Below are 26532 nucleotides of genomic sequence, written 5' to 3'. Positions count from 1 at the left end.
ACCACGGTACACATGCCTTACTGCTCTCTCCTCAAATATCATCCACTAAGTAGCAAAACTGCACTATAACACTAGTGCCATGTTAGTTTGTCTTATTTCCCTAAAAGTAATCCCCATAGTATTAAAAACATGACAGGTATTACACATAAACATCTATAATGTGAGAAATTACCCTTAGCCTTAGGAATAATAAAATAGCAGAAATAGGACTTCTAGGGCCAGCTTCTTTTATATGGTTCTTACCCCATGTAAAAAAATACCGCCCTGGCCGGTTTGGCTCAGCAGTTAGAGCGTCGACCTACGGTCGGTCTGGAGAGACCCGGGTTGAGTTCCCGCTAAGGGCATGTACCTCGGTTGCAGTTTGTCCCTGGCCCTGGTTGGGTCGTGCGGGTGGCAGCCACTCGATGTGTCCCTTTCACGTCGATGTCTCTCTCTCTCTCTCCCTGGCCCTGGTTGGGTCGTGCGGGTGGCAGCCACTCCAGGTGTCCCTTTCACGTCGATGTCTCTCTCTCTCTCTCTCCCTCCCTCCCTCCCTCCCTCTCTATCTAAACAAAATATAGAAAAATGTCCTCGAATGAGGATTTAAAAAACAAAAAAAAAACAAAATACAAACAGCCCTGGCCGGTTTGGCTCAGCGGTTGGAGCGTCGGCCTGCGGTACAGAGAGACCCGGGTTCGGTTCCCGCTAAGGGCACGTACCTCGGTTGCACTTTGTCCCCAGCCCTGGTTGGTCGTGCGGGTGGCAGCCACTCGATGTGTCCCTTCACATCGATGTCTCTCTCTCTCTCTCTCTCTCTCTCTCTCTCTCTCTCCCTCCCTCTCTCTCTTTCCCGCTCTATCTGAACAAAAAATGGAAAAATGTCCTCGGGTGAGGATAAAAAAAAAACAAAAAACAATACTTGCCATCGTGGCCGTTTTGGCTCAGCGATTTAGAGCATCAGCCCACTGACCAAAGAGTCACAGGTTTGATTCTGGTGAAAGGCACACAAAATTAAAATCCACAAGGCAGAGAAAAAGTAGTAAGCCAAATAAATAATAATGCAAACAAACCTGAGAAGAATCAACCCAGAAGAACACAGATAAAATAAAAGATTACTTAAAAAAACAGAAACCCAGTGCCTTGCTTCGGTAGCACACATACTAACTGGAATGACCCGGAGAAGATTAGCATGGCCCCTGCGCAAGGATGACACGCAAATTCATGAAGCGTTCCATATTTTTAACCAGCATCAAAATGAAAAGAGAACCAACTCTTTGAAAGAACATATTTGCCCTTGATACATCAAATAAGAAATTAATTTCCAAAATATATAGAGTACTCATATACCTCAACAAAAGGAAGACAAACAACCCAATTAAAAAATGGGCAGAGGACCTGAATAGACACTTCCCCGAAGAAGACATACAAATGGCCAAGAGATATATGAAAAAATACAATTTAAAACAACTATGAGGTATCACCTCACACCTGCCAGAATGGCTACTACCAACAAATCCTCAAACAAGTGCTGGCACGGATGTAGAGAAAAGGGGACTCCAGTACACTGCTGGTAGGAATGGAGACTGGTGCAGCCACTATGGAAAACACTACGGTGTTGCCCTGGCCTGCTTGGCTCAGGGGTAGAGCATCAGCCTGCGGACCAAAAAGTTGCGGGTTCAATTCCAGTCAAGGTCATGTACCTCAGTTGCGGTTGGGTCCTTGGTCCTGGTCAGGTCATGTGGGAGGCAACCAGTCGATGTTTCTCTCTCACATCGATGTCTCTCTCTCTCTCTCTTCCCCCCCTCCCTCCTACTCTATCTGAAGATAAATAGAAAAAATATCCTCAGGTGAGGACTAAAAAACAGAGAGACAAAAAAGAAAACAATATGGTGTTTCCTCAAAAAATTAAAAATGGAACTCCCATTTGACCCAGTGGTCCCATTTCTAGCCTTATACTAAGTGAAATAAGCCAGTCAGAGAAAGACAAGTATCACATGACCTCACTTATTTGTGGAATGTAATGAACAAAATAAGCTAACAGTGTTCATGGAACTTTAAATGCATTCAATCTACCTAAACAATGTGGAAATATGTATCAAATTTTTAAATACACTCTTGTCTGATCTGTTAATTTCACTTTGTAAACATTTTACTTCTAAACAAATTGCTCCTGAATACAAAAATATTAAAATATTGTTTACTAAATACAGTACTGCTTATAATGTCAAAAGGAGAAACAACCTAAAATTCCATCAGTCTGGGATAAAATAAATTATTGTGCTCCTATGCACAATGGCCCTTAAAGAGAGAGAGAGAGAGAGAGCGAGCCCTGGCCTGTTTGGCTCAGCTGTTGGAGCGTCGGCCTGCCGTCCAGAGAGATCCGGGTTCGGTTCCCGCTGGGGGAGCGTACCTCGGTTGCAGTTTGTCCCCGGCCCTGGATGGGTTGTGTGGGTGGCAGCCACTCGATGTGTCCCTTTCACGTTGATATTTCTCTCTCTCTCTCCCCCTCTCCCCCTCCCACTCTATCTGAACAAAATATAGAAAAGTGTCCTCGGGTGAGGATAAAGAAAAGAAAAGAAAAGAAAAGAGAGAAACATCAATGTGAAAGGGACACATCAAGTGGCTGCTACCCGCACGACCAACCAGGGCCGGGGACAAACTGCAACCGAGGTATGCTCCCCGAGTGGGAACCGAACCCAGGTCTCTCTGGACCGCAGGCCGTCACTCCAACTGCTGAGCCAAACCAGCCAGGGCTTTTGTTTGTTTTTAACTGAAACCCTAATGAGAGCTCTGGATGTTTTTAATTAATTTTTTTGAGAGAGAGAGAGAGGAAGGGAGGGAGGGAGGAAGGAAGCTGGGGGAGAAAGAGAGAGAACATCAATCCATTGCCTCCTGTATACACCCTCACCAGGGATTGAACCCAAAACCTAGGTATGAGTCCTGATCAGAAATCAAACCTGAAACCTTTCAGTATATAGGACGATGCTCCAACCAACTGAACCACCCAGCCAGGGTAGATGTAGATTGTTTTGTTTTTTAAATTGATTTTAGAGAGGAAGAATGTGAGAGGGAAAAAGCGAGAAACATCAATTTGTTGTTCCATTCATTTATACATTCATTGGTTGCTTCTTGTATATGCCCTGACCAGGGATTAAACTCAAAACCTTGGCATATCAGTATAAGGCTCTAACCAACTCAGCTACCCAGCCAGGGCTGAACAGTACATTTTATTTATTTATTTTTTTCCTTTATTAATTTTTAGAGAGGAAGGGAGAGGAAGAGAGAGAAAGAGAAACATCGATGAGAGAGAACATTGATTGGCTGCCTCTTGCCGGTCCCCCACTGGGGATCGGGCCCACAACCTGGGCATGTGTCCTGACCGGGAATTGAACCAGCAATCTCTTGGTGCACGGACTGACGCTCAACTGCTGAGCCACACTGGCCGGACTGAACAGTACATTTTAAATGGGTGAACTGTTTAATAAGTGAAATCCCAATAAAGCAGTTTTTAAAATTCCATGTTACAAAATCCACAACCATAATATAGTACTAAAATTTTGCATTTTAATAGATACAATGTCTGTACTTTATACTATGTCCCTATAGACACCTTAAACCTAAACGGTTTCTAATGAGAAAAATAAGTCACTAGTCTGAAGAGCAGTTAACTATTGACAATATAGAGGCAAATTACAACCTTCATTATTCTATCTTCATAAAGATGCTATCTTCTTTTTTTTTGGTTTGTTGGTTGGTTGGCTTGTTGTTTTTATTGATTTTTTTTTTTTTTTTTTTTCAGAAAGAGACAGAAACATCAATGTGAGAGAGAAACACCAATTGGCTACCTCCTGCACACCCCCTACTGGGGATGGAGCCCAAAACCCAGGCTGGTGCCCTGACTGGGAATCGAACCAGGACCTCTCCGTCCATGGGACAACGCTCAATCCACTGAGCCACAAAGGTCAGGCAAGGATGTTATCTTCTTGAACTACCTACCCTAGATGATAAAATTCACTTCTGGATACAAGAAGGTAGAAGAGAGTATAGGGGGTATAAATGATGATGGAAGGAGACTGGCTTGGCATGGTTAACACACAACACAATATACAGATATAGATGATGCATTATACAATTGTACACCTGAAACCCATATAATTTTATTAACCAATGTTACCCCAATAAATTCAATTTTTAAAAATGCAAAGAATTCCGTACTGAGAACAGGAATGAACCCTGAAAGTTGAAATAGATAAGACACTATTTCACAATATGTGATGTGACCGGGAACAGAAACAAAGTTTCAACGTTGTACAAATTCAGGAAAGTAAATCATGTTCCTATAGTCCTTGTTTATCTACCTCTGTAGTTTTAACCTGTTAACCGAGCGGGACGTATAAATACATCAAACGTTGCATACAGTGAAAAGGGAATTCCCCGGTTAATAGGTTAAGAAACCCCCCACACACACACACACACACACAAAGTACAAAAACCATAAACCCCATTATAAGAGCTGATAGCAATTACTTTAAAACTTTAATGCAGCTGAGCAGTGTGGCTCATTGGATTGAGTGTCCTCTCATGCACTGAAAGGTCGAGGTTCAATTCCCTGTCAGAACACCTGCCCAGGCTGCAGCCTCGATCCCCAGTAGGGGGCGTGCAGGAGGCAGCCGACCAGAGCTTCTCTCTCACATCGATGACTCTCTTTCCCTTACTCTCTCTCAAAAAAAAAAAAAAAAAAAAAAATCAATAAAAATATATTTTAAATCTCATTTTTAAAAAAAAAACATAATGCAGCACTTCAAAAATGTTTACTGACGCCACCTTACCTTCAGGCCCAAAAGCTTCTCAGTATTCAAGACCCTACAATCTGTTCCACATTAAACCAATTAATTCAAAATGACATCTTAATAGTCTTCAAAATAAAACACTCCACTCCAGTCTCTTCGATGTGCCCTGATGCCATAAAGCATTCATTCCGTTTATGAGGTACATACTATCTGCCAGGTGCTGGAGACAAAGGCTGATTCTTCAAGAGAAACATGATGATGGGTCTTAATCAAGGTGCACATGAAGATTACCAGGGAATGCTTCTTAAAAATCACACGAACTGCATCTCATCACTGGAGATTTTGATTCAGTAAGTCTGGGCTTAAGCCCAAGAATCTCTTTACTGAAATAGTTTCCTAGTACCCAATGGTGATGGAAGAAGTAAATATTCAACTCCAATACGCAGAGCTGAACATTTCAATCAGGTGTACCAAATATGATCGTGGCACCAAAAAGAGGACACCCAACCTTTATGAAAAGAGGAAGTTAAAGGGAAAGGTTTATCAGAGATGAATATACTTTAATTGAAGTTTGACAGATGAAGGAGTGGCTAGGTGGATCAGGAGGGAAGGGGATTCCAAGTAGAGAAACTACATAAAAAACAGCACAACTACAATGTTGAGGAATTACACAAACTATAAAAATAGCATGTGTGTTCAAAAAGCTACAAATACTTCAGTGCCGCTGAAGTGAAGGGCCAGTAAAAACTGGAGAAGTAAGCTGGTTTAAAAGGGAGGGCCGAGCCCTGGCCGGTCTGGCTCAGAGGTTAGAGCTTTGGCCTGCGGTCCAGAGACCCGGGTTCAGTGTCCGCTAAGGGCACGTACCTCAGTTGCAGTGTGTCCCCAGCCCTGGTTGGTCGTGCGGGTGGCAGCCACTTGATGTGTCCCTTTCTCATCGATATTTCTCTCTCTCTTCCTCTCTCTCCCTCCCACTCTATCTGAACAAAAAATGGTGAAAAAAAATATCCTCAGGTGAGGATTAAAAAAAAAAAAAAGGGAGGGCCGAGACTTCCAGTCCAGAGGGCAGCATAGGTAACCACAGTACTGGCCTTCTCACATCAAAATTACAACTAAACTACAGAAAAACCATCTTTTAAGTCCTACAACTATGAAATTAAAGAAGCTATACCGAGACTGATAGGAGGGATGGAGGCGCAGACGGGTTGGTCCCAAACCAACATGTGGCAAATAAAAATCAGGAGGGATGCCCTGGTCTGTTTGCTCAGCAGTTAGAACGTCGGCCTACTGAACAATGAGTCGTGGGTCCGATTCTGGCCAAAAGCACGTATCTCCGTTGCGGTTCATCCCGGGCACTGGTCAGGGTTGTGTGAGAGGCAACCTGTCGATGTGTCCATCTCATGTCGACGTTTCTGTCTCTCTCTCTCTCCCATCTCCTTCCCTCTCTATCTGAAGAAAAATATCGTCCAACGAGGACTAAAAATAAATAATAAAATAAATCAGGAGGGATACCTGGGAAGGTCCTCCCTGAGGAGTGAGGGGTCCCTGTCCCACACCAGGCCCCCCAGCTCAGGGTTTCAGTGTCAGGAAGAGAAGTCCCCATAACTTCTGGCTGTAAAAACCAGCAGAAATTGAGGCTGAGGCTGAGGGAAGCCAAGGCTGCTGGAGCCCCAGGCAGTTCCTCTTAAAGGGCCCAGGCGACCTGACTTACTTAGATCCGTTCTCTCCAGGCTCCAGTGAAAGGCACTAGAGACATATGGGGAAGAACTGAGTTGTCTGGCACTGGGGTGAGAGCTATAGGGCAGCTTTCTCCTGAACAGTTGAGCTGGCAGAAGCCTTTGTTCCTCTGGTGAGCCCTTCCCCCACAGGGCCAGCAGATGGAGGCCATATCTGGGACTCCAGCAACCTGGTTGTCACTGTTTGCCCTGCCCTGGTCATTCCCTGAGGCCCTGCCTCACCCAACTGTCAGGCCCACCCAAGCTGTTTCCAGTGGCTTTAACATAGGGTTGGCCTGTCTTGGCTCCTGTTTCAGACTTTCCTAAATTCTCTCAAAAAAGCAGCATCTGGTCTCAGCAAGCCCCATACCTATCACTAAGTGGCCCCAGGCCTGGCACTAGGAGCAGCCAGCCTTGATTCACAACCTGGCTTTGCCTGGGCACCTCCAAGTCCAGCACAAGCAGCAGCCATCTGTAAATCACTCTCTAGAACACAGTGGCTGATCTAGTTGCAGAGCCAGCACCTCCAGTGGACAGCTTCAGAACACAGCGAAGCACCACCACCCAGCCACCTCCACAAGCGACATATTCAAGTAGTGGACTCAGTGAGTACCAGAGCCCTGCTGAAGTAAGTCTTCCTCTGTGTCGTGGGTCCCTGCACAGTTGGTCCTCTAAAGTGGTCAGTGGTCAGTGGGCACAGCCAGTCCTTGCAGCTGATCAGCCTGAGTAAATTCCTCCCATTGATGTGCCAATAGCAAACAAGACTCGATTACAACAGAAGGGTGTATAGTCCACACAAGGGGTGTACCTCAAGGGCACAGCTAGGTTGATCAGGGAGGCTGTGCCACTGGATCCCACAGGACACCTACTACAATAGACTACCCTAGGAAGCCTATGAGAGACATAACAACTCTAATACATAGAAACCAACACAGGAGGCAGCCAAAAAGAGGAGACAAAAAAACATGTCCCAAATGAAAGAACAGAACAAAACTCCAGGAAAAGAACTAAATAAAATGGAGATAAGCAATCTAACAGATGCAGAGTTCAAAACATTGCTTAGCCCTGGCCGGTTTGGCTCAGTGGTTGGAGCGTTGGCCTGCGGTCCGGAGAGACCCGAGTTTGGTTCCCGCTAAGGGCACGTACCTTTGTTGCAGTTTGTCCCCGGCCCTGGTTGGTCGTGCGGGTGGCAGCCACTCGATGTGTCCCTTTCACGTTGATGTTTCTCTCTCTCTATCCCTCCCACTCTATCTGAACAAAAAATGGAAAAATGTCCTCGGGTGAGGATTAAAAAATAAGCAAAAAACAATGCTTATAAGGCCCTGGCCTGTTTGGCTCAGCGGGTAGAGAGCATCAGCCTGCGGACCAGAGAGACCTGGGTTCAGTTCTCGCTAGGGCACGTACCTCGGTTGCAGTTTGTCCCCGGCCCTGGTTGAGTCATGTGGGTGGCAACCACTCGATGTGTCCCTTTCACGTCAATGTTTCTCTCTCTCTCCTTCCCTCCCACTCTATCTGAAGAAAATATCGAAAAATGTCCTCAGGTGAGGATTTAAAAAAAAAAATGTGATAGGTAACCCTGTCCAGGTGGCTGCCTTGGTTGCAGCACCATCCCAAACACCAGGAAGTGGAGGATTTGATTCTCAGTCAGGGCACATGCCCAGGTTAAGGGTTCGATCTCCAGTCAGGGTAGTGCGGGAGGCAACCAATCCATGTTTCTCTCTCCCTCCCTTTGTCTCCCTAAATTTTTTTTTTTTTAAAAAAAAGCATGATCTAATCATCTTCAACATATATCATCTTTGAGAGCTTAAAACATAGTACCTCATTTTTCCAGCCTTGCATTTTCTCATCCATAAAATGGAAAAGATTTAAAAAAAAACAACAACAGAGAATTACTGGGGGTCCGAATCATACATAAAAGGACGAGAAGAGTTCCAGCACACCACTTATAGAGTGCATGCCATTATTACTTCTAGGTACAGAAAGGCAATGCTCAATAATAAAACTACCTCTTGATCTCACTGGAAATACTCAACCTATCCTAGTAACTTCTGTTCAAAACACTTTTTTTTTTTTATTATTATTAAAACAGATAATTATTATAAAGGAGATCACTGTCTTGGGGGAAAAGAAGTTAAACAATTTCCAAAATCTTTTCCCAACACCAAAATCCCACTGGAAATGTTATCAGCCAATTCACTTTCATTCAATCTGGTAAACTAAGCTCTTAATAGAAGGTATAAGATCTCTTTTTCTTTTTCTTTTTTAACCAATAAAAATTTCAGGGTTTGAAATTTGAAATACAAAATGTACAAGAAATCAAATTACCTGTAATCTCCCCAGTCTCACAAATAAAAACAGTAAGGAGTTTGCGTATTTCCTTCAGTCCTTCTTCCATGTACACCATCACTCTTAAACACACAGAGCTTAAAGCCATTTTCTAGATAACATTAATGAACTATAATATAAAAGTCCTCTCTTTAGCCCATCTCAGCACCCATTTCAATCGAGACACTAAAATTCTCATTTTAACATGTTTTTTTAAATTGGTATTTTAGAGAGAGAGAGAGAGGGAGAGAGAAACATCGATGTGAGAGAAACATGGATCCGCTGCCTCCTGGATGCCCCCTTCTGGGGATCAAGCCCGAAACCTGGGCATGTGCTCTGACCAGAAATCGAACCAGCAAACTTTCAGTCCATGGGACAATACTCAATCCACTGAGTCACACTAGCTGGGCTGGTATTGTGCTTTTAAATACATAGAATATCTAGCCCTGGCCAGTTTGGCTCAGCGGTTAGAGCGTCCGCCTGCGGTCCGGAGAGACCCGGGTTCGGTTCCCGCTAAGGGCATGTGCCTCGGTTGCAGTTTGTCCCCGGTCCTGGTTGGTCGTGCGGGTGGCAGCCACTTGATGTGTCCCTTTCACATCGATGTTTCCCTCTCTCTCTCTTCCTCTCTCTCCCTCCCACTCTGTCTGTGCAAAAAATGGAAAAAATGTCCTCGGGTGAGGATTAAAAAAAATAATAAATACATAGAATATCTAGTATTAGGTTACTGAACTGCTCCCTCGTTGAAGTCCTTAGAAAGTTTTCTTTAATAGAGAAAAATTGTCATTAACAGATCAACTGACTGTATATGCATGACATCTAAATATACAGCTCCCTGAAAACACCTGTTCCCTATAATTTAAACATTCCTCTTTCCAGGGTTGTAAACAAGTTATTTATGCTGTTAACCTAAAACAAACAAACAAAAACAAAAACAACACACAAACACTTTCTTCAGACAGAAAAGAAGGAAGTTGCCATTAGTCCCAATAAAATGTCACTTGGAAAAATTCCAAATCATGGTATAAAGTGGATAAACTAACCCTCCCTGCCTCTACTTCCAAAAAGCACTTGGCACCAATGAAAAAAATCTGTTATTTTTGTATCTGTACATTAGAGACATGTGCACCTTTAAAAATCTTTATGTCCTAACAAAAACTTGTACACAAATGTTCACAGTAGTATTGCTCGTAACAGCCAAAAAAGTAGAAACAGCCCGGCACAGATGGCTGTGGTTGAGCATTGACCCATGCACCAAGAGGTCACCAGTTTTATTCCCGGTCAGGGCACATGCCCAGGTTGTGAACCCAATCCCCAGTGGGGGCATGCAGGAGGTGGCCAATCAATGTTCTCTCTCATTGATGTTTCTATCTCTCTCTCCTTCTCTCTCTAAAAATCAATAAAGAAAAAAAAAGAACCTTTAAAAAAAAAGTAGAAACAACCCATAGGTCCAACAACTGATAAATGAATAAATAAAATGTGGTATATATCTATATAATAGATTATTATTCAGCAATAAAAAGAAATAAGGAACTGATACATGCTACAACATGGAAAAACATTTAAAATGTGCTAAGTGAAAGAGCCAGTCACAAAGGACCATATATTGTCAAAAGGACCATAATTCCATTTGTCCTGGCCAGTGTGGCTCAGTTGGCTGAGCGGTGTACTATGCAACAAAAGGTTGTTGGTTTGATTCCTGGTCAGGGCACATACCCAGGTTGCGGGTTTGATCCCCAATCGGTGTGCATACAGGAGGCAACCAATCAGATGTTTCACTCTCCCCCTCTCTCCCTTCCTCACTCTCTAAAATCAGTGAAAATATTTTTTAAGTCTGTTTAAATGTTGTATAATTCAATTTGTACAGAATGTCCAGAATAGACAAATCAATAGACACAGAAAGTAGACTGGTGACTGTCTAGAGCAGTGGTTCTCAACCTTCCTAATGCAGCAACCCTTTAATACAGTTCCTCATGTTGTGGTGATCCCCAACCATAAAATTATTTTCGTTGCTACTTCATAACTGTAATTTTGCTACTGTTATGAATCATTATCGGAAATATATGTGCTTTCCGATGGTCTTAGGCAACCCTTGTGAGAGTCGTTCGACCCCCAAACCCACAGGTTGAGAACCACTGGTCTAGAGCTAAAGAGCATCTGATACTGGGTACAGACTTTTGTGATGATGAAAATGTTCTAAAATTGATTATGGTGATGACTGCACAACTCTATAACATACTAAAAACCACTGAATTATATACTTTAAATGGGTGGATTATATAGCAACAAAGAAGTTGTTTTAAAAATCCTGCCCTGGCTGGTTTGGCTCAGCAGTTAGAGCATCGGCCTAACTGCCCGATGAGCAGAGAGACCCGGGTTCGGTTCCCGCGAAGGGCATGTACCTCAGTTGCAGTTTGTCCCCAGCCCTGGTCGTGTGGGTGGCAGCCACTCGATTTATCCCTTTCACGTCGATGTTTCTCTCTCTCTCTCCCCCTCCCACTCTGTCTGAACAAAAAGTGGACGAATGTCCTCGAGTGAGGATAAAAAAAAAAAAAAAAACTTTAGGGTCCCCAATTTCCATAAGCTTACAAGAGTTTTCCTGATGAGATTTTTAGAAACATTATGAAACCGCTGGCCGGTTTGGCTCAGTGGCTGGAGCATCGGCTTGTGGACCAGAGTCCTGGGTTTGGTTCCCACTAGGGGTATGTACCAAAAAAAAAAACATTATGAAAAGTACTTTAACCATAAAAGAGCACTTATTAAAGGTAATATAGACAAATCTATGTCTACAAAATCTTTGGAAACCACTAGCAAGGCACTTTAAAAATCAAGTTCTCAAAAAATATTACATGAAGAAAAATTGAAGAATATTTCCCTGGAGAAAGTCCAACAGCTCTTCAACTGTAGGTTTTATCACCAATGTCATGTACACCCTTCAGGCCCAACTACTTTTCTATTTTTTAATGTTTTTATTTACTTCTTTTTCGAGAGAGAGTTGACTCCTATATGTACCCCAGCCAGGGACGGAATCCACAACCTGGGTGTGTGCCCTGACCAAGAATCGAACCAGCAACCTTTCGGTGCATGGGACCTTGTTCAACTAAGTGAACCACCCTAGCCAGGGCCAGGCCCAAGTTCTTAAATCAAATTCCCAAATGTTAAATTCCCCCAATCTATTGCCAATCACTGAACACCACTTCTCGCAATATTCACAGAAGGGAGCAAAATGCCACTGAGCTGAAGCCACACTCCCATCATAACTCCTCATTATACCCAGAAGATAAAGAACCTGAATGTAAAAATAGGGAAAGAGTGGATAAGAAATCCCTCAACAACAACAAAAACAAATGACTACTCTATTCTCAGCATTTATTACTCTCTTCGCATTGTGTTGTCAGTCCTATGTTCTTCTGAGGGTGTTAAGCCATTTCTCAAGAGTGAACAGACAGATGCTAAACTTTCTGTTTAAGTATTCTTCTATAATACCCAGAAGCATAATTCTGTACTGAGGCTCAGCCTATAGACAGTATTCAGTAAATGTTGCTGCCTGAGAGAAAATGGACACATGCACAGAAGATGTATCTCTCTTCTGCAAGTACAGAGAGGTGTGATGGAAAACAGTATCATGTTCCTTTACAGTTCACAAAGCACTTCAACCATATTCATAACTGAAATCTGAAACACAGCTCTTCCTAGGTAACTACTCTGTTTTTCTCTTAGTAAGAATCTCGTGATTCATTCCATTTCACTCTTTTCTTTGGACACAGGGGCAGAGCAAATTCTGTAACCCACCACTCTGATACATATTTCTAAATTTTAAATGTACCCCCTTCATTTTCCTGACATACCCTATTTTCCCGTTACATCTCAGTATCACCAATCCATTTTTTCCCTAATTCCACACCAAAGACATTTGCAACAAAACAAAACTACATCCTAAACCTCTACAAGTTGCCACCCAGTAGGTACATACACTCAAGTACCATATAGCATCTGAAGGAATATTTTTTTTTATCCTCACCCGAGGACATTTTTCCATTTTTTGCTCAGATAGAGTGGGAGGGAGAGAGAGGAAGAGAGAGAGAAACATCAACATAAAAGGGACACATCAAGTGGCTACCACCCGCATGACCAACCAGGGCTGGGGACAAACTGCAACTGAAGTACACACCCCTAGTGGGAACCAAACCCGTGTCTCTCTGGACCGCAGGCCAACGCTCTAACCGCTCAGCCAAACCGGCCAGGGCTGAAGAAATACTTTTTGTAACACTGCTACCTAATTCTTAAAATTGGAAAATCTTTTTCATTTTAATTTTTATTTATTTATTTCAGAGAGAGAGTCAGGCATATCAATTCATTTATTGCTTCTTATATGTGCCCTGATCCAGGATCAAGCCAGCAACCTTGGCATAGCTGGACAATGATCTAGGTGTGATACCCAGCCAGGGTTAAAGTGAGAAAATCTTATAGTCAAAGAAAGCTTACTGATGGTCCTTTTGACCAAGAGTATAATGTTATGACTTTCTTAACACCAAATATAATTTTTTAAAAGGCTGTAAGAGTGTCCTGGCTGGTGTGGCTCAGCTGGTTGATGCATCATTCCGTACAGCAAAAGGTGGCAGGTTCGATGCCCGGTGGGGGCATATACCCAGGTTGCTGGTTCGATTCCCTGGCCCGGGCACATTTGGAAGGCAGCTAACCAATGTTTTTCTCTCACATTGATGTTTCTCACTCTCTCCACCCCCCCAAAAAAAATTAATTAAAAATTTTTTTAAAGCTCTAAGAGTACAGGTGTAAAATAAAACAAAATATGAAAGCATGAATTACTCAGTTTTATCACATGATTTTAACTAAATGCCATTGGCTCAAATGCTAAGGGCTTTTTATCAATCTATCCAGAAAGACAAGAGACTCATGGTCTCACAGTCAATTCAGCAGGGACAATAGAAAAGGATTTTCAGAGAATGTCAAAACTTCCAGCATAGAGAATACTTGGGCTCCCTCCAGTTTAACATAGTACTTATTAATTACAAGTGTAAGGATTACCTCACAATCACTGAGAAGTAAGAAGGATAGACATGTCAAAGATGGGTGTCAGAATACCACTAGAAGATGGCAACACCAAGCGGGAGGAAAAGGGGGTACAAATAGAGCCAAATAGAAGATTCATCCACAGAATTTTGCCTGTGTACCTGTCAATTTACGGTGGATACTGACCATTCTAGCTCCAAAAGACTAAGCAAAACTGAGAAAGCTCTGTGGAGTTGTCCTCTAAATTTTCTTTTCCCAAAGCTGAGCTTCTACCTATCTCTGCCCCTTAAAATCCAGTAGAGACCATAGTTCAACTGATCTGATCGACCTTAAAATGTTTTCCCTATTTCATCACCCACTCTGTCTCACAGAACTTTACAAAGAAAGCAGATTTCACAATAAGAGAATAAAATTATCACAAGTCAAAGACTTGACCTTGGGCTTTGCATGATGAAACCTTTAATACTATTCAAGACAGAGAAAGAAAGATCTTAAGTTATAAAAATTACTGTTAAAACAAATATGAACATTTTTGTATGTAACATTTTAAATATTCACTTCGTTAGGAAGGTGTGTTTTCTAGTGTTTTATATCTTAGTCCACAGCCACTGTCTTTTGTCTACTACAGGTAAATTTAACAGGCAAAACTAAATAAATATTTTTCCAGTGGGATTTCTTTCCCTCACTCCCCTCCAAAGACTTCCATTTGGCCCAAAAATGGAGGCTTTTAAATTTCTGAGTATACCAACTACAATAACTTTATGTACTAAAACAAGTGAACTTAATGTTTATAATCTTAATGTAGAAAAATAAGAAATAGCCCTGGCCGGTTTGGCTCAGCGGTTAGAGCGTCGGCCTGTAGTGCAGAGAGACCCGGGTTCGGTTCCCGCTAACGGCACATACCTGGGTTGCAGTTTGTCCCCAGCCCCAGCTGGGGTCGTGCGGGAGGCAGCCACTCGATGTGTCTCTTTCACGTCGATGTTTCTCTCTCTCTCTCTCTTCCTCTCTCTCCCTCTCACTCTACCGGAACAAAAATGAAAAAATGTTCTCAGGTGAGGATAAAAAAAAAAGAAATAAAGACCACAGAGTTTGCAAATGTTGTAACTTTTTTATATAAACACATACAAATTTAAAAACCCTTCCTTACCTCAAAATATTATTTTATGGTTTCTAAATTTCACCTAATTTTAAATATCTCAGTTTGCAAGATTTTTCAAGTACTGCATATTATCTCAATACATTCTCAAGCTGTTAATGTTTCAAATTCATTTAAAGACCCTCATGCCCAGCCAGTGTGGCTCAGTGGATTGAGCATCCTCCCATGGACTGAGAGGTCCCAGTTCAATTCCCAGTCAGGGCACAGGCCAGGTTGCAGGCTCGATCCCCAGTAGGAAATGTGTGCAGGAGGCAGCCGATCTATGTATTTCTCTCACATCAATATTTCTCTCTTTCTCCCTTCCTTTCCCTCTAAAAAAATCAATAAAAATATATTTTTAAAAAACCATTTATTATAAAGGCCCTCATGTTAATTATCTGTTAAGCTTCACATTTAGAAAATAAAATGTAAATATTAAAAGTCAGTCACATATGTATTTAGGTATAACATAAAGAGCTCACTAGTAAATGAGTGGAAAACTCAGACACTAAGAGAATTTCCACATCGGGCAGGAAAATCCTAACTTCAAAAGGTTAAAAAAATGTTTTAGCCCTGGCCGGTTTGGCTCAGCGGTTAGAGCGTCGGCCTGCGGTCCGGAGAGACCCGGGTTCGGTTCCCGCTAAGGGCATGTACCTCGGTTGCAGTTTGTCCCCGGCCCTGGTTGGTCGTGCGGGTGGCAGCCACTCGATGTGTCCCTTTCACATCGATGTTTCTCTCTCTCTTCCTCTCTCCCCCTCCCACTCTACCTGAACAAAAAATAGAGAAATGTCCTCAGGTGAGGATAAAAAAGAAAAATGTTTTAGTATAAAAAAATGATTGTTGCCCTGACGGGTTTTGCTCAGTGGTTAGAGTATTGGCCTGTGGACCAAAGGGTCTTGGGTTCGATTCCCAGTAAGGGGCTCACAGCTGGATTGCAGGTTTGATCCCCTACTCCCTGTTGAGGTCATATGGGAGGCAATCAATGTGTCTCTCTCACATTGATGTTTCTCTCTTTCTCCCCCCCCTTCCCTCCCTCCCTCCCCACCTGCTTCTACTCTATCTTTAAAAAAAAAAAAAAAAAATCAATGGAAAAAAATGTGTGCGTGTGTGTGTGTGTGTGTGTGTATGTATGTGTGTAAAAAATAGAATAAAATAAAAAAGTGATTGCTCATAAATGGGAGTAATAATGAGAGAAATGAATGTCAGGTACCTGGCACAATAAACAGTTCCCCTCCACCCTGGCCAGTTTGGCTCAGCAGTTGAGTGTCAGCCTGCAGACCAGAGAGTCCAGGGTTCAGTTCCCACTAGGGGCACATACCACAAAAATAAATAAATAAATAAACAGCCCTGGCCGGTTTGGCTCAGCGGTTGGAGCGTCGGCCTGCGGTCCAGAGAGACCCGGGTTCGGTTCCCGCTAAGAGCACGTACCTCGGTTGCAGTTTGTCCCCGGCCCTGGTTGGTCGTGCGGGTGGCAGCCACTCGATGTGTCCCTTCACGTCGATGTTTCTCTCTCTCTCTCTTCCTCTCTCTCCCTCCCGCTCTATCTGAACAAAAAATGGAAAAATGTCCTCAGGTGAGGATAAAAAATAAATAAATAAATAAATAAACAAACAAACAAACAAACAAACAAACAAACAGTTCCCTCCCTTCCAACACTGCTGGCTGGCATCACAGCCTGTAAAATTCTTTACTTTGCCAGCTTATTGGTAAAAGCATTCTGACAATCTGATCTTAAATTTTGTTCCATTATGCCAAAAGTCCTTTTTAAAAAGGCAAAGAAGGAGAGATAACCACAGAACTTATATGCATGTATGCATGACCAATGGACCTAGACAACAAAGCTGGGGATGGGGGCGATGGGGAGGAGGGTGTCAATGGGGGAAAAAGGAGAAACATCTGTAACAAAAACAAAATTTAAAAAACAAAAAAAGCCCTGGCCAGTTTGGCTCAGCAGTTAAGAGTGCCAGCCTGTAGTCCAGAGAAACCCGGGTTCGGTTCCCACTGGGGGTGCATACCTCAGTTGCAGTTTGTCCCCAGCCCTGGTTGGTCGTGCAGGTGGCAGCCATTCGAAGTGTCCCTTTCACATCAATGTCTCTCTCTCTCTCCCTCCCACTCTATCTGAACAAAAAATAAAAAAATGTCCTCAGGTGAGGATTAAAAAAAAAAAAAGGCAAAGGAGGCCCACTCTCCCTCCTGCCTTTCCTTTCCCCCTTCCCTGTCTCCTTCCCCTTCTCCTTCTCCCTCTCCTTCCCCCTATTCTCCCTCCCTATCCCCAAGCCTGTATCTCCTAAACTCTAAGGGCATCCTGGAGACTTGCAACCAGGGGAGCAAAAGGGAGTGGAACACTGGGTAGTGGCAGCTCAGGCCAGGTTAACCCCCTGAACCTGTCTCCAAGGCCCCCTTTTCTGATTTCTCAAGTGAGCCAAAGCAGCCCCACCTAGTATCTCTCCTGTTGCTTCTTCTATCCTAAGCCCTTCCAGTTTCACTGCCCCCAGCATTAATAAACATACTCTCAAAATAAAATAAATAAAAAGGCAAAGGTAATAGGCCCACCCAAAAGGGATAGCCCAGAAGCATTTGAGATCTTGTTTCCCAGCATGCCATCAGTTTGGCTCAAATAAACTCTTATAAAAATTCAAAAGAAGCCCTGGCCAGTTTGGCTCAGCGGTTAGAGCATCAGCCTGCGGTCCTGAGAGACCCGGGTTCGGTTTCCGGTAAGGGCACGTACCTCGGTTGCAGTTTGTCCCCGGCCCTGGTCGGTTGTGCGGGTGGCAACCACTCGATGTGTCCCTTCACATCAATGTTTCTCTCTCTCTGTTCCTCTCTCTCCCTCCCACTCTACCTGAACAAAAAAAAAAAAATGGAAAAATGTCCTCGGGTGAGGATTAAAAAAAAAAAAAAAAATTCAAAAGAAGAAGAAAAAAAAATAACCCAGTGGTATTGCAGAATGTGCTGGCACTAGAATCACTTTACATTGAGTCATTCTGTCTCAATAAAGAACAGTTTCTCACAATTACTACTTAGAATACACATGTAATAAAAACTAAACTGGATAAAACACAGACTTTAACATTACTGCTCTTGTGGAGAAAAAGTGGGGTCTCTTCCAATTATAGAAAATGCAACATTATTTGTATTCCTCTCCTTATTATCAAGTTTATCATCTCTAAAATTCAAGCAAAATAATTCCCTGAATGTGTTACTTAGAATGTGTTGCTTTGTTGCCCTGGCCGGTTTGGCTCAGCAGTAGAATGTTGGCCTGCAGACCAATGAGTCTTGAGTTCAATTCCGGCCAAGGGCACGTACCTGGGTTGAGGTTCAACCCTGGCCCTGGTCAGGGTCAGAGCCATGAAGGAGGCAACCAGTCGATGTGTCCCTCTCATGTCAATGTTTCTCTCTCTCTCCCTTTCTCTCCTTCCCACTCTATCTGAAGATAAACAGAACAACATTCTCATGTGATGATTAAAAAAAAGAAAAGAAAAAAAGACTGTGTTGCTTTATTGCAATATTGCAATAGTTTAGTCTGGTTTAGTTTTTAAGGCTAGAAATATGCTTAGGGAAGCAGAAATAAACACAGCTTGGGCACTGGAATCAGAAACCTAATTTCAAAACCAGGTTCTACCTGGTAACTACCTTTCATTTTCTCATTTCCAAAAAAAGAATATTTTTTCCCTCGTGGGGCTGTTCTGAGGATTAAATACAGGAAATATGTAGTCAGTACCTAGAACATTAAGTGTTCAGTAAGTGTATCTATCATCATCAGTGATTCTCAACCTCTTTTGTACTCCCACCCAACAGACGCCCTCGTACTCCAATCAGTAACAGTGGCTAATGAGGACAGTGAATCTCCTAGATATGCCCCTCCACTCTTCAACTACACTACACTCACAACTGCTACTTGTCCAAGTGGCCTCTACTTGTTGCCCTGTGTTTCCTAACAAGATAGCTGAGCTCTAAGTTATACTACTTCACCTGGTGCAAATCTGAAGAACTTAAGTGTTTTCTTTCCCTCATTCAGTCAACACAAAAATTTCAGACCCCTCCTGAGAAGGGGGCATGAAGATAATAGTCTCTGCCCTAGGAGGTGATATCAACACCAAAAGCAGTAAATTATAAATACACTGGAATGGCTGCAGAAGTAATTTGTGGGTGACCAACATCTGCAACATAGCAACTACTCTCAATTCCCTAAGTGCTGTTCATTATATCATGTGTCCAGCCCAAGAGAACTGTGTTATGATGAATCTAATTCAACACCTCCTTGGTCTCAGACTGCACCCCTTCCCTCCCTCCCTCCCTCCCTCCCTCTCTCTGTATCTCCGTGTGTACACCTGCAAAATCTCAAATTCAACACATATACTACTGAATTTAATTACCTTGTCCCCAAACCATATCCCCCTTTTGTACTCCTTTTCCTGTATTACTTCATTTTCCCAAAGTCCAAAGACTTCTAATTTAATCACCAAGTTCTGTGTATTTCTCAGTGCCATCTATACCTTCTTTTTCTATTGCTCACACCAGAACTGTTAGAGTAGTTATCCATCCAATTAGTCTCAGCCCTTACCCATCCAATCTTATTGCTGACTCAATCTTCACAAAACACCACTAAAAGCCACTACATACATACACAAAAACGCTGCTGCCTACTGGATTAAATCTTAGTGTGGCATTCAAGGCCTGTATCTCTGTGACAATGTCCTTTTCCCCAATTTTATTTTAAGGTCAAAGGATTAGGGACTTATACATTCAATAAATTTCTGCTGAGCCTCTATTATATGCCAAATTCTAGGAACTGGGATACTGAAATGAATAAAATTTGATCCTCTCCTCCAGGACTCCAAGCAAATAGGAAAACAAATACAGTACCTTAAGTAATAGGTACATAATAAAAAGTACTCTAGGTTTCACAAGAAGCCCCCTATCCTCATGCTTCTTAATATCCCTCACCTACACACTGTAGGTGCTTAATGAAACAGCACTGATCTTGATGATTGTGTTCAATGTGCTCAATAAATTTCTGAGGAAGACGAAGAAAAATTCCACCTCTTCACTTCTACTTTGGTAAAGAATTATGGTACATGTGCTACATTTTTTAAGGGACAGGGGAAGAAGCACAACTGAGAACTCATATTTGCAAGTATGTTTGTGCCTAATTTGTTTCTGAAGCAGAACAGAAGCACTAGAGGCCTAGTGGCAGGTGTCAGTTCTTTTTGCCAGTCAGTACTCACACAGTGGCAATATAAAATGAACCTTTGCAAACTCAACCTATGCCCAATTTCAAGAAACAGACTAATTAAACATTCTAATGCTTTCATCACTATCAGGAAGTTACGAAACAGATCAGGCTAAACTCTTCTGAGTAAAATATGCTGTGACCCCAGCTATGGTTCTGGATTAGTACTAAAAGCAAGCATGTTAAAATTAACCAAGTCAAAAGTTCTTAGAAGAAGAGGATGAAGATGGTTAAAACCTAAAAGCCACAACCACTCCTCTCTGACAAAAAACATTAGATACATATCAGTTCCATTTCAAATAAATTTCACTGGAGCAGCTGATTTGTTATCAACTTCCTACTACTTTCAACTGTAACATCTTAAAAAATAAGTCACCCGCGCCCAACAGGAAAGGCTCTAAAATATGTACTTGGCCTATAAACAGCCCAAAGAATTCTTAAAAGAGTATGTCCAGAGGAAAAAAGTATTATTTGTTAAATATACCCAGAAATGCAATGTTCATATTATATAACAATCTTGTCTTTTTTTTAATGAATTGGTCATTTACTATTTAGCACCAGAATATGACCCAATGACAATGTTAAAACAATCATCCTTTAAAACAAGTGATTATTTGATTTAGACCAAATGAAATTAGCAACGTAGGCTTTTGAAGACATTCATTAAAAGCAGATATCCTAAAATGGACAGATTATAAGAGTTTCAAAGCTGAAATAGTGAACTTTTTTTACCTGATGTTCTGCATGAATGTTATCCCCAGTAGGCCATCGATGTTTGCTATTATTATAGCCGCCTCCACCACTTCCTCCTCCCCCAAGCTGCTCACCATGCTGCCTCTGAAAGAAGTAGTCCACCATAGCGTCGTCCTGGGAACGGCCTGCAACTCCTATGGATCCTGGGACAGGGCTGGAGTGTGTCCCAGCTGCCAGAGCCTGATTTGCAGCTGGTTGTGGCTGCGCTTGCGACCCTGTTCCAGATGTCAAAACAACAGGCATGTTGGGATTAGCTGGTTCTTGAGGGTGATGTTTCAGGTGGGGGCTGAAAGAGTCCTGCCAAAGCACTGCTTTTCTCTTCAAGACACATGCAACGCTCATTCCACCAACACCTAAGGACAAATAGGTTACAAGTGGTTAAAACTTACATTTTTTTAAAACATTACTTGACATAAACCAAGATAAAAGTAAGCTCCATGTCTTTTGCAATACATCATCTACAACTAGTTTATATCAAGCAACTATATATTTTAAAATATATAATACAATTTTCTAAACTGAAACCTCCATGTTTAAGTAGCCCAGAGTGTGTGTGTATGGAAATGCATGTAGTTGGTGGCAGGTACTCAAGCAAGTTATGGAGATCAGGAGTCAATGTGGCAACTTCAGGGAAACTTATTCTGTTACCAAAGGTAACAAAATAGAATTAAACTCCAATCAATGGCTCTACCCAACTTATTTACACTTTGGATATTTTAATGCTGAAGAAGACATACCACAATAAACCAAACAAAAATCCAAACCCCATACATAATTAGCAATGACAGAGATTATCTAAAACTTGACAGGACCCTTTAAAACATCCAACATAGCCCTGGCTATTTTGGCTCGGTGGTCAGAACACTGGCCCGAGGACAGAAGGGCCACAGGTTCAGTTCCCGGTCAAGGGCATATACCTGGGTTGCAGGTTCAATCCCTGGCCCTGGTTGGGGTTGTGTGGGAGACAACCAATCAATGTGTCTCTCTCACATCGATGTCTGTCTCTCTTTCTCTCTCTCTCTCTCTCTCTCTCTCTCTCTCTCTCTCTCTCCCCCTCCCTCCCTCCCTCCCTCCTTCCCTCCCTCCCTTCCACTCTGTCTAAAAATCAATAGAAAAATATCCTTGGGTGAGGATTAACAAAATATAAATAAAAATAAAATAAAATGTCCAACATATTCACAAGATGCTCCTTGAAGAAACAATAAGGCCCCTGACCCAGAAGAGCAACAGAATGTTCTTAGCCTGAAACTTGTCCTCAGCCACTATTGATTGGAGAGGTGTGAAGCAGAGATTCAAAATTTTTAGCAATAACTTACTATTTTAATTGCAATCACATTATTCCATTAGTACTTTGACACCTATAAACAGGATGAGACTAAACCAAATGCTAGGGTAGAAAGTCTCACTGTATAAAAAAGTATACACACAACATGCCCTAGCTGGTATGGCTCAGTTGGTTGGAGCATCATCCCGTACACTGCAGAGTCATAGGTTCGATTCCCGATCAGGGCACATACCCAGGTTATGGGTTCGATCCCCTGCCGAGGTGCATACTGGAGGCAACCAATCAATGTTTCTCTCTCACAGTGATCTCAATCTCTCTCTATCTCTCCCCCTCTCCCTTCCTCTCTCTAAAAATCAATCACTCAATAATGAAACATGCTTCAGTACAATAAATGTATGGCAGGTATACTTGAAGACCTTATCTAATCATCCCTATTTTACAGATGAAAATACTAAGGGACAGAGAGTTATGTGATGTGCCCAAGACCATTCAGTTAGTGAGTTGCAGAGAAGGAATTCAAACCTAAATCTGTTTTGCACCCAAGCCTAGGTCTATCAATCCCTTGCTACACCCCAGTAAATCAACACAGCTACTATTTCTCTGACCTGCATCTGCTACTCTTTCTTCTCTGGAAAGCTCAACACAAAGAATCTCCAAAATGTTTTTATGAAACATTACTATTTAAGTTTCTTAAAAATCAAAAACTACATTTGTACTGCATTTGTACATAAGATGTAACACTTGTCCCCGTAGATGCTTAAAAAAAAAAAAAACTGCTACAAAGTAATTAATCAGCGACCAGTTAGAAGTAGAAACTAGTCTAATTTCAAGGCTATCGACCTCACTGCTACAAATGCCTTCTCTCTCCCTAGCCCAGCGGTTCTCAACCTTCCTAATACCATGACCATTTAATACAGTTTCTCATGTTGTGGTAACCCCCAACCATAAAATTATTTTCATTGCTACTTCATAACTGTAATTTTGCTAGTGTTAAGTCTTAGGCGACCCCTGTGAAAGGGTCATTCAACCCCCAAAGGGGGTTGAGAACCGCTGCCCTAGCCCAACTATGATATTTCAAGAAATCTAGTATTTCTTTAAAGAATAACTAAACCTCCTGATAAAGAAGTATCTGCTTCTTACAACTAATTCTGTTTTGAAGCCAGAAGTAAAAAGACACAATGCAATTTGTAATTTGTTCAAAACCTAATTTGGAAAAGCCTAGTCTCAGTTAATAATTCCAACCCATCAGAAGTTTACTAGCGTAATGGGTTTGTCTAGCTTTCTAGACTTCAGTTTCTGCTTTCATGAATTGAGTTGTGTTCCTGATTAAGTGCCAAAATCATAAAGTCATTGGTGTGTTTACCATCGGTCTTTGCAAAGTGCTAACCAGCCTAATGCCTTCAAAAGATTTTCAAAAGAACTCACTGCCCTCTTACTACCAACAGCAGCCAGTGCCATTTTCTTCTACAAGGTAGTATCAATCTAACAGTCTTTGTTTTAGGGCAAGCCAAGAATCCCAAACCCCAAGTATTACCATTAAACTACCTCTTTGAGCCTGTTTCCTCACCTAGAAAAGGGGGGGAGGGGGATCATTCCTTTATACCTCACAAGTTTGTTTTTTAATCAAAATAAAATAAATGTAAAAGTTTTTTGTAAACTTAAAGTCACTATTCTGAGACCCCCAGGAATTCAGTTACCATCAGTGAAGGCCATTATGGCACTCCAGTCCCTGAGAGCATTCCTAAAACAGCCAAAGCAATCTTTTCTGAAATAAAAGATTTGCCATAATACTTATCTAGTAAAAAATTTCCATATGAAAAGGGTGTTTACCACTGAAACACGCTCAACACAACTTCATTCCAACAAGGGGGGGGGGGTGTTCCTATAAAAATGTTCAAACAAAACAATTGGCTTTTTTTGTAAGGCTATCTGTACGCCCTGAGACTTCCTGCTTTACCTAATGAGGCAAGGCAGTTTCTCAAACAAGAGAAAACCTGGCAGAAGGGACAGTTTGAAAGTGAGCAAATAACTAAGCAATTAACATGTGTCTTGAGTAGCTTTGTAATATCTTGGCAACTACAGCACAAAAATTTTTAAATCACTTAAATACTAGGAAATATTCAAGTTGCTGATGCCTTTTATAGAACTCTCAAAGTTCACTAAAAAGTTTTGTGTAGCATGTCAAATGTGACTTTTTTACAAATGACATATAAAAATAAGTATTTTAAGCAACTAGAAATAAAGGCTGATTCTAGTTACTCTTTCTGTTTTCAAACTGTTTACATCAAAGGTATTTTTTAATAACACTAATAGATTTTATTTCAAACAAAAGAACACCATTTAATCTATCTCTACAGCTAACCTTTTTTCCTACACAAATGTTTAGTGTTTTAAAAGGTGTATTTTTAACCATACCGAAAAAAAAAAACACACACACATTCTATGGTCATAAATTTATTTTAAAACAGTTGATCTCAAACCCAAATTAAACTTCAAACCCAACGTCAAAAAACTGACCTTGGACAAAATGAATTCAATTGTGGCTAAGGCAAAATACTAACTCAAAGTTCAGAATCCAGTGAGTATTTCCCAAAGATCCAGATAAACAATCAACAGCCCCCAAGAGTGTTTTATAAAGTTAAAATTAGCAATGGATCAAATGTTTAGTATTTTGCTTACTAAAACTGCATCAAAAGCCTCTTGGAGGAGGCTTGTCTTGGTGAGTCCTTGTGTTTTCATAAAACAAACAAAAAGCTAAAGGTACAAACGTATCGCTTCAAAAGTAAATGACTTTAAAACAGAACCCCAAAGAAGCCTCATATACTCTCCTTCTTAATCCCAGGAAGAGCATGAAGTGAACGAATTGATATCGACAACTAAAAACTGTCTTCTTAACTGAACAATGAAAAGTAACAATCCTTCAAGTTATGGTGAGGATAAAACCTTCCCTGATGGAGGAGTTGGGGGGACCATAGTGGGGAGAAAAAGTTACAGGAGTGGATTCCTCACTTATTGTGGGAGTGGTACTGACAAGTATAATAAATTGTCTATGTTTACCAAGAACGTTTGTGAGGACCAAAACTATCTAGTATTGTGTATATGTTTTCCTACTACGGAGGGGTGAACCCCTCTTTGAGTTAAGATAGACACGCACCAACACAGGGAGGCTCAAAGAGGAAGAACCCACCAAAAACACCCGTTCTCACGGAAACAAAAGGCCACAAGCACCCAGGAGCCTGAAAACCGATCTGAAACTTCCTGATCGCCACTTCTCCACATTTAAGGCTCACAAAGTTCCCCCATGGTGGGTCTCGCCCATAGACAAGGGCCATGGCTGCTTCTTAAGCGATTTATTGTTCCTCCTGCTTCGGCGCTGCCACGGAGGCTCAAGAAGTCGAAGATATACAGAGTGGCAAGAAATCACACTTCATGGCTACACAGGAGACTCGGGGCTTCGCAAACCCATCAAAAAAGCAACCCGAATGGCAACATCAATCTTCGGGGGGTTCCAAAGGGGCCGAGCAGAAATGTAAGGGGACGTCTATGCCCTGGGCCCGGGCCTAAACCCCCCGCATTTTCCTCGCTCCGACCCCGCTCCCCACCCCCTCCCTCGTTTGATAACAATAGGGGCCTTGCTGCTGACTCCAAAACATGTACGAGGAACATCGAGTGAGAAGCCTCAACCAGGGCCCCGGCAGCTTTTCCAAAGCCCTTCTCACCCCCCCAACCGCCTTCAAACACCAATACAATGGGACAATCTGCTCGCTGGGGGTCCGGAGCAGCATTTAGGGCCGGCGGGGTGCGGATACTCACGGGCGGAGCGGTAGGATGAAGATGGATTTCAGCCCCCCGATCTTCTCTCTCCAGCGCTCTCGCTCCCCCTTACCTTTCACTCCGACAACATGGCGGCCCACTGGGGACTGGGCTGGCGCGGTGCATCATGGGATCGGCTCTGGCCCCGGCTCCGGCAGTGGCAGCGGCATGTGCGGAGAAGGCAGGCGGCTCTGGAACAGGTTGCCTGGTTGCCATGCCAACCCGAGGCCTGTGTGAACTTGGGGAACACGCAGGCAACACGACCGCAGCGAGCGTGAGTACCCGCCTGCTAGGAGAGAGCGCGCAGCCGCGGGTAGAAGGCGAGGTCCCGCGGGTCCTCATAGGAGCGCGCGACACGGAGCTTGGCACGTGGGGTAGGGACAGAGACGCGCCACAGGGTGGACTAGGGAGTTCAGACGCGGCACCTCCTGCCCCCACGCCCTCCCAATTTCACTCTCCCCCCATTGTAACAGGCTGCA

General features: G+C 42.5%; 1 protein-coding gene and 1 non-coding gene across 20 annotated transcripts in view; one reads left to right on the top strand and one right to left on the bottom strand.

Moving 5' to 3' along the window:
- Positions 1–26156, bottom strand: part of PUM1 (pumilio RNA binding family member 1) — a 131703-nt gene extending 105547 nt beyond the window's left edge. For 12 of the 19 annotated variants that reach the window (XM_036256370.1, XM_036256369.1, XM_036256365.1 and 9 more), the window contains exons 1-2: positions 26054–26156; positions 20935–21308 (exon numbers count right to left, since the gene is read on the bottom strand). In XM_036256370.1, coding sequence (XP_036112263.1) covers positions 20935–21297 — 363 coding nt within the window. In that variant the 5' untranslated portion in view covers positions 21298–21308; positions 26054–26156. Of the gene's footprint in view, positions 1–20934; positions 21309–26053 lie in introns of those variants that run through there. The other 7 variants (XM_036256384.1, XM_036256388.1, XM_036256383.1 and 4 more) reach the window with 5 other exon arrangements.
- LOC118627323 lies at positions 1115–1220 on the top strand. The gene has a single exon (XR_004959084.1). It is a non-coding gene; the product is annotated as a U6 spliceosomal RNA (small nuclear RNA).
- Positions 26157–26532: the final 376 nt, after the last annotated feature.

The sequence above is a fragment of the Molossus molossus genome, unplaced genomic scaffold (genome assembly GCF_014108415.1).
Source record: "Molossus molossus isolate mMolMol1 unplaced genomic scaffold, mMolMol1.p scaffold_m16_p_12, whole genome shotgun sequence".
Taxonomy (NCBI): Eukaryota; Metazoa; Chordata; class Mammalia; order Chiroptera; family Molossidae; genus Molossus; species Molossus molossus.
This window is presented reverse-complemented; position numbering and strand designations above follow the sequence as displayed.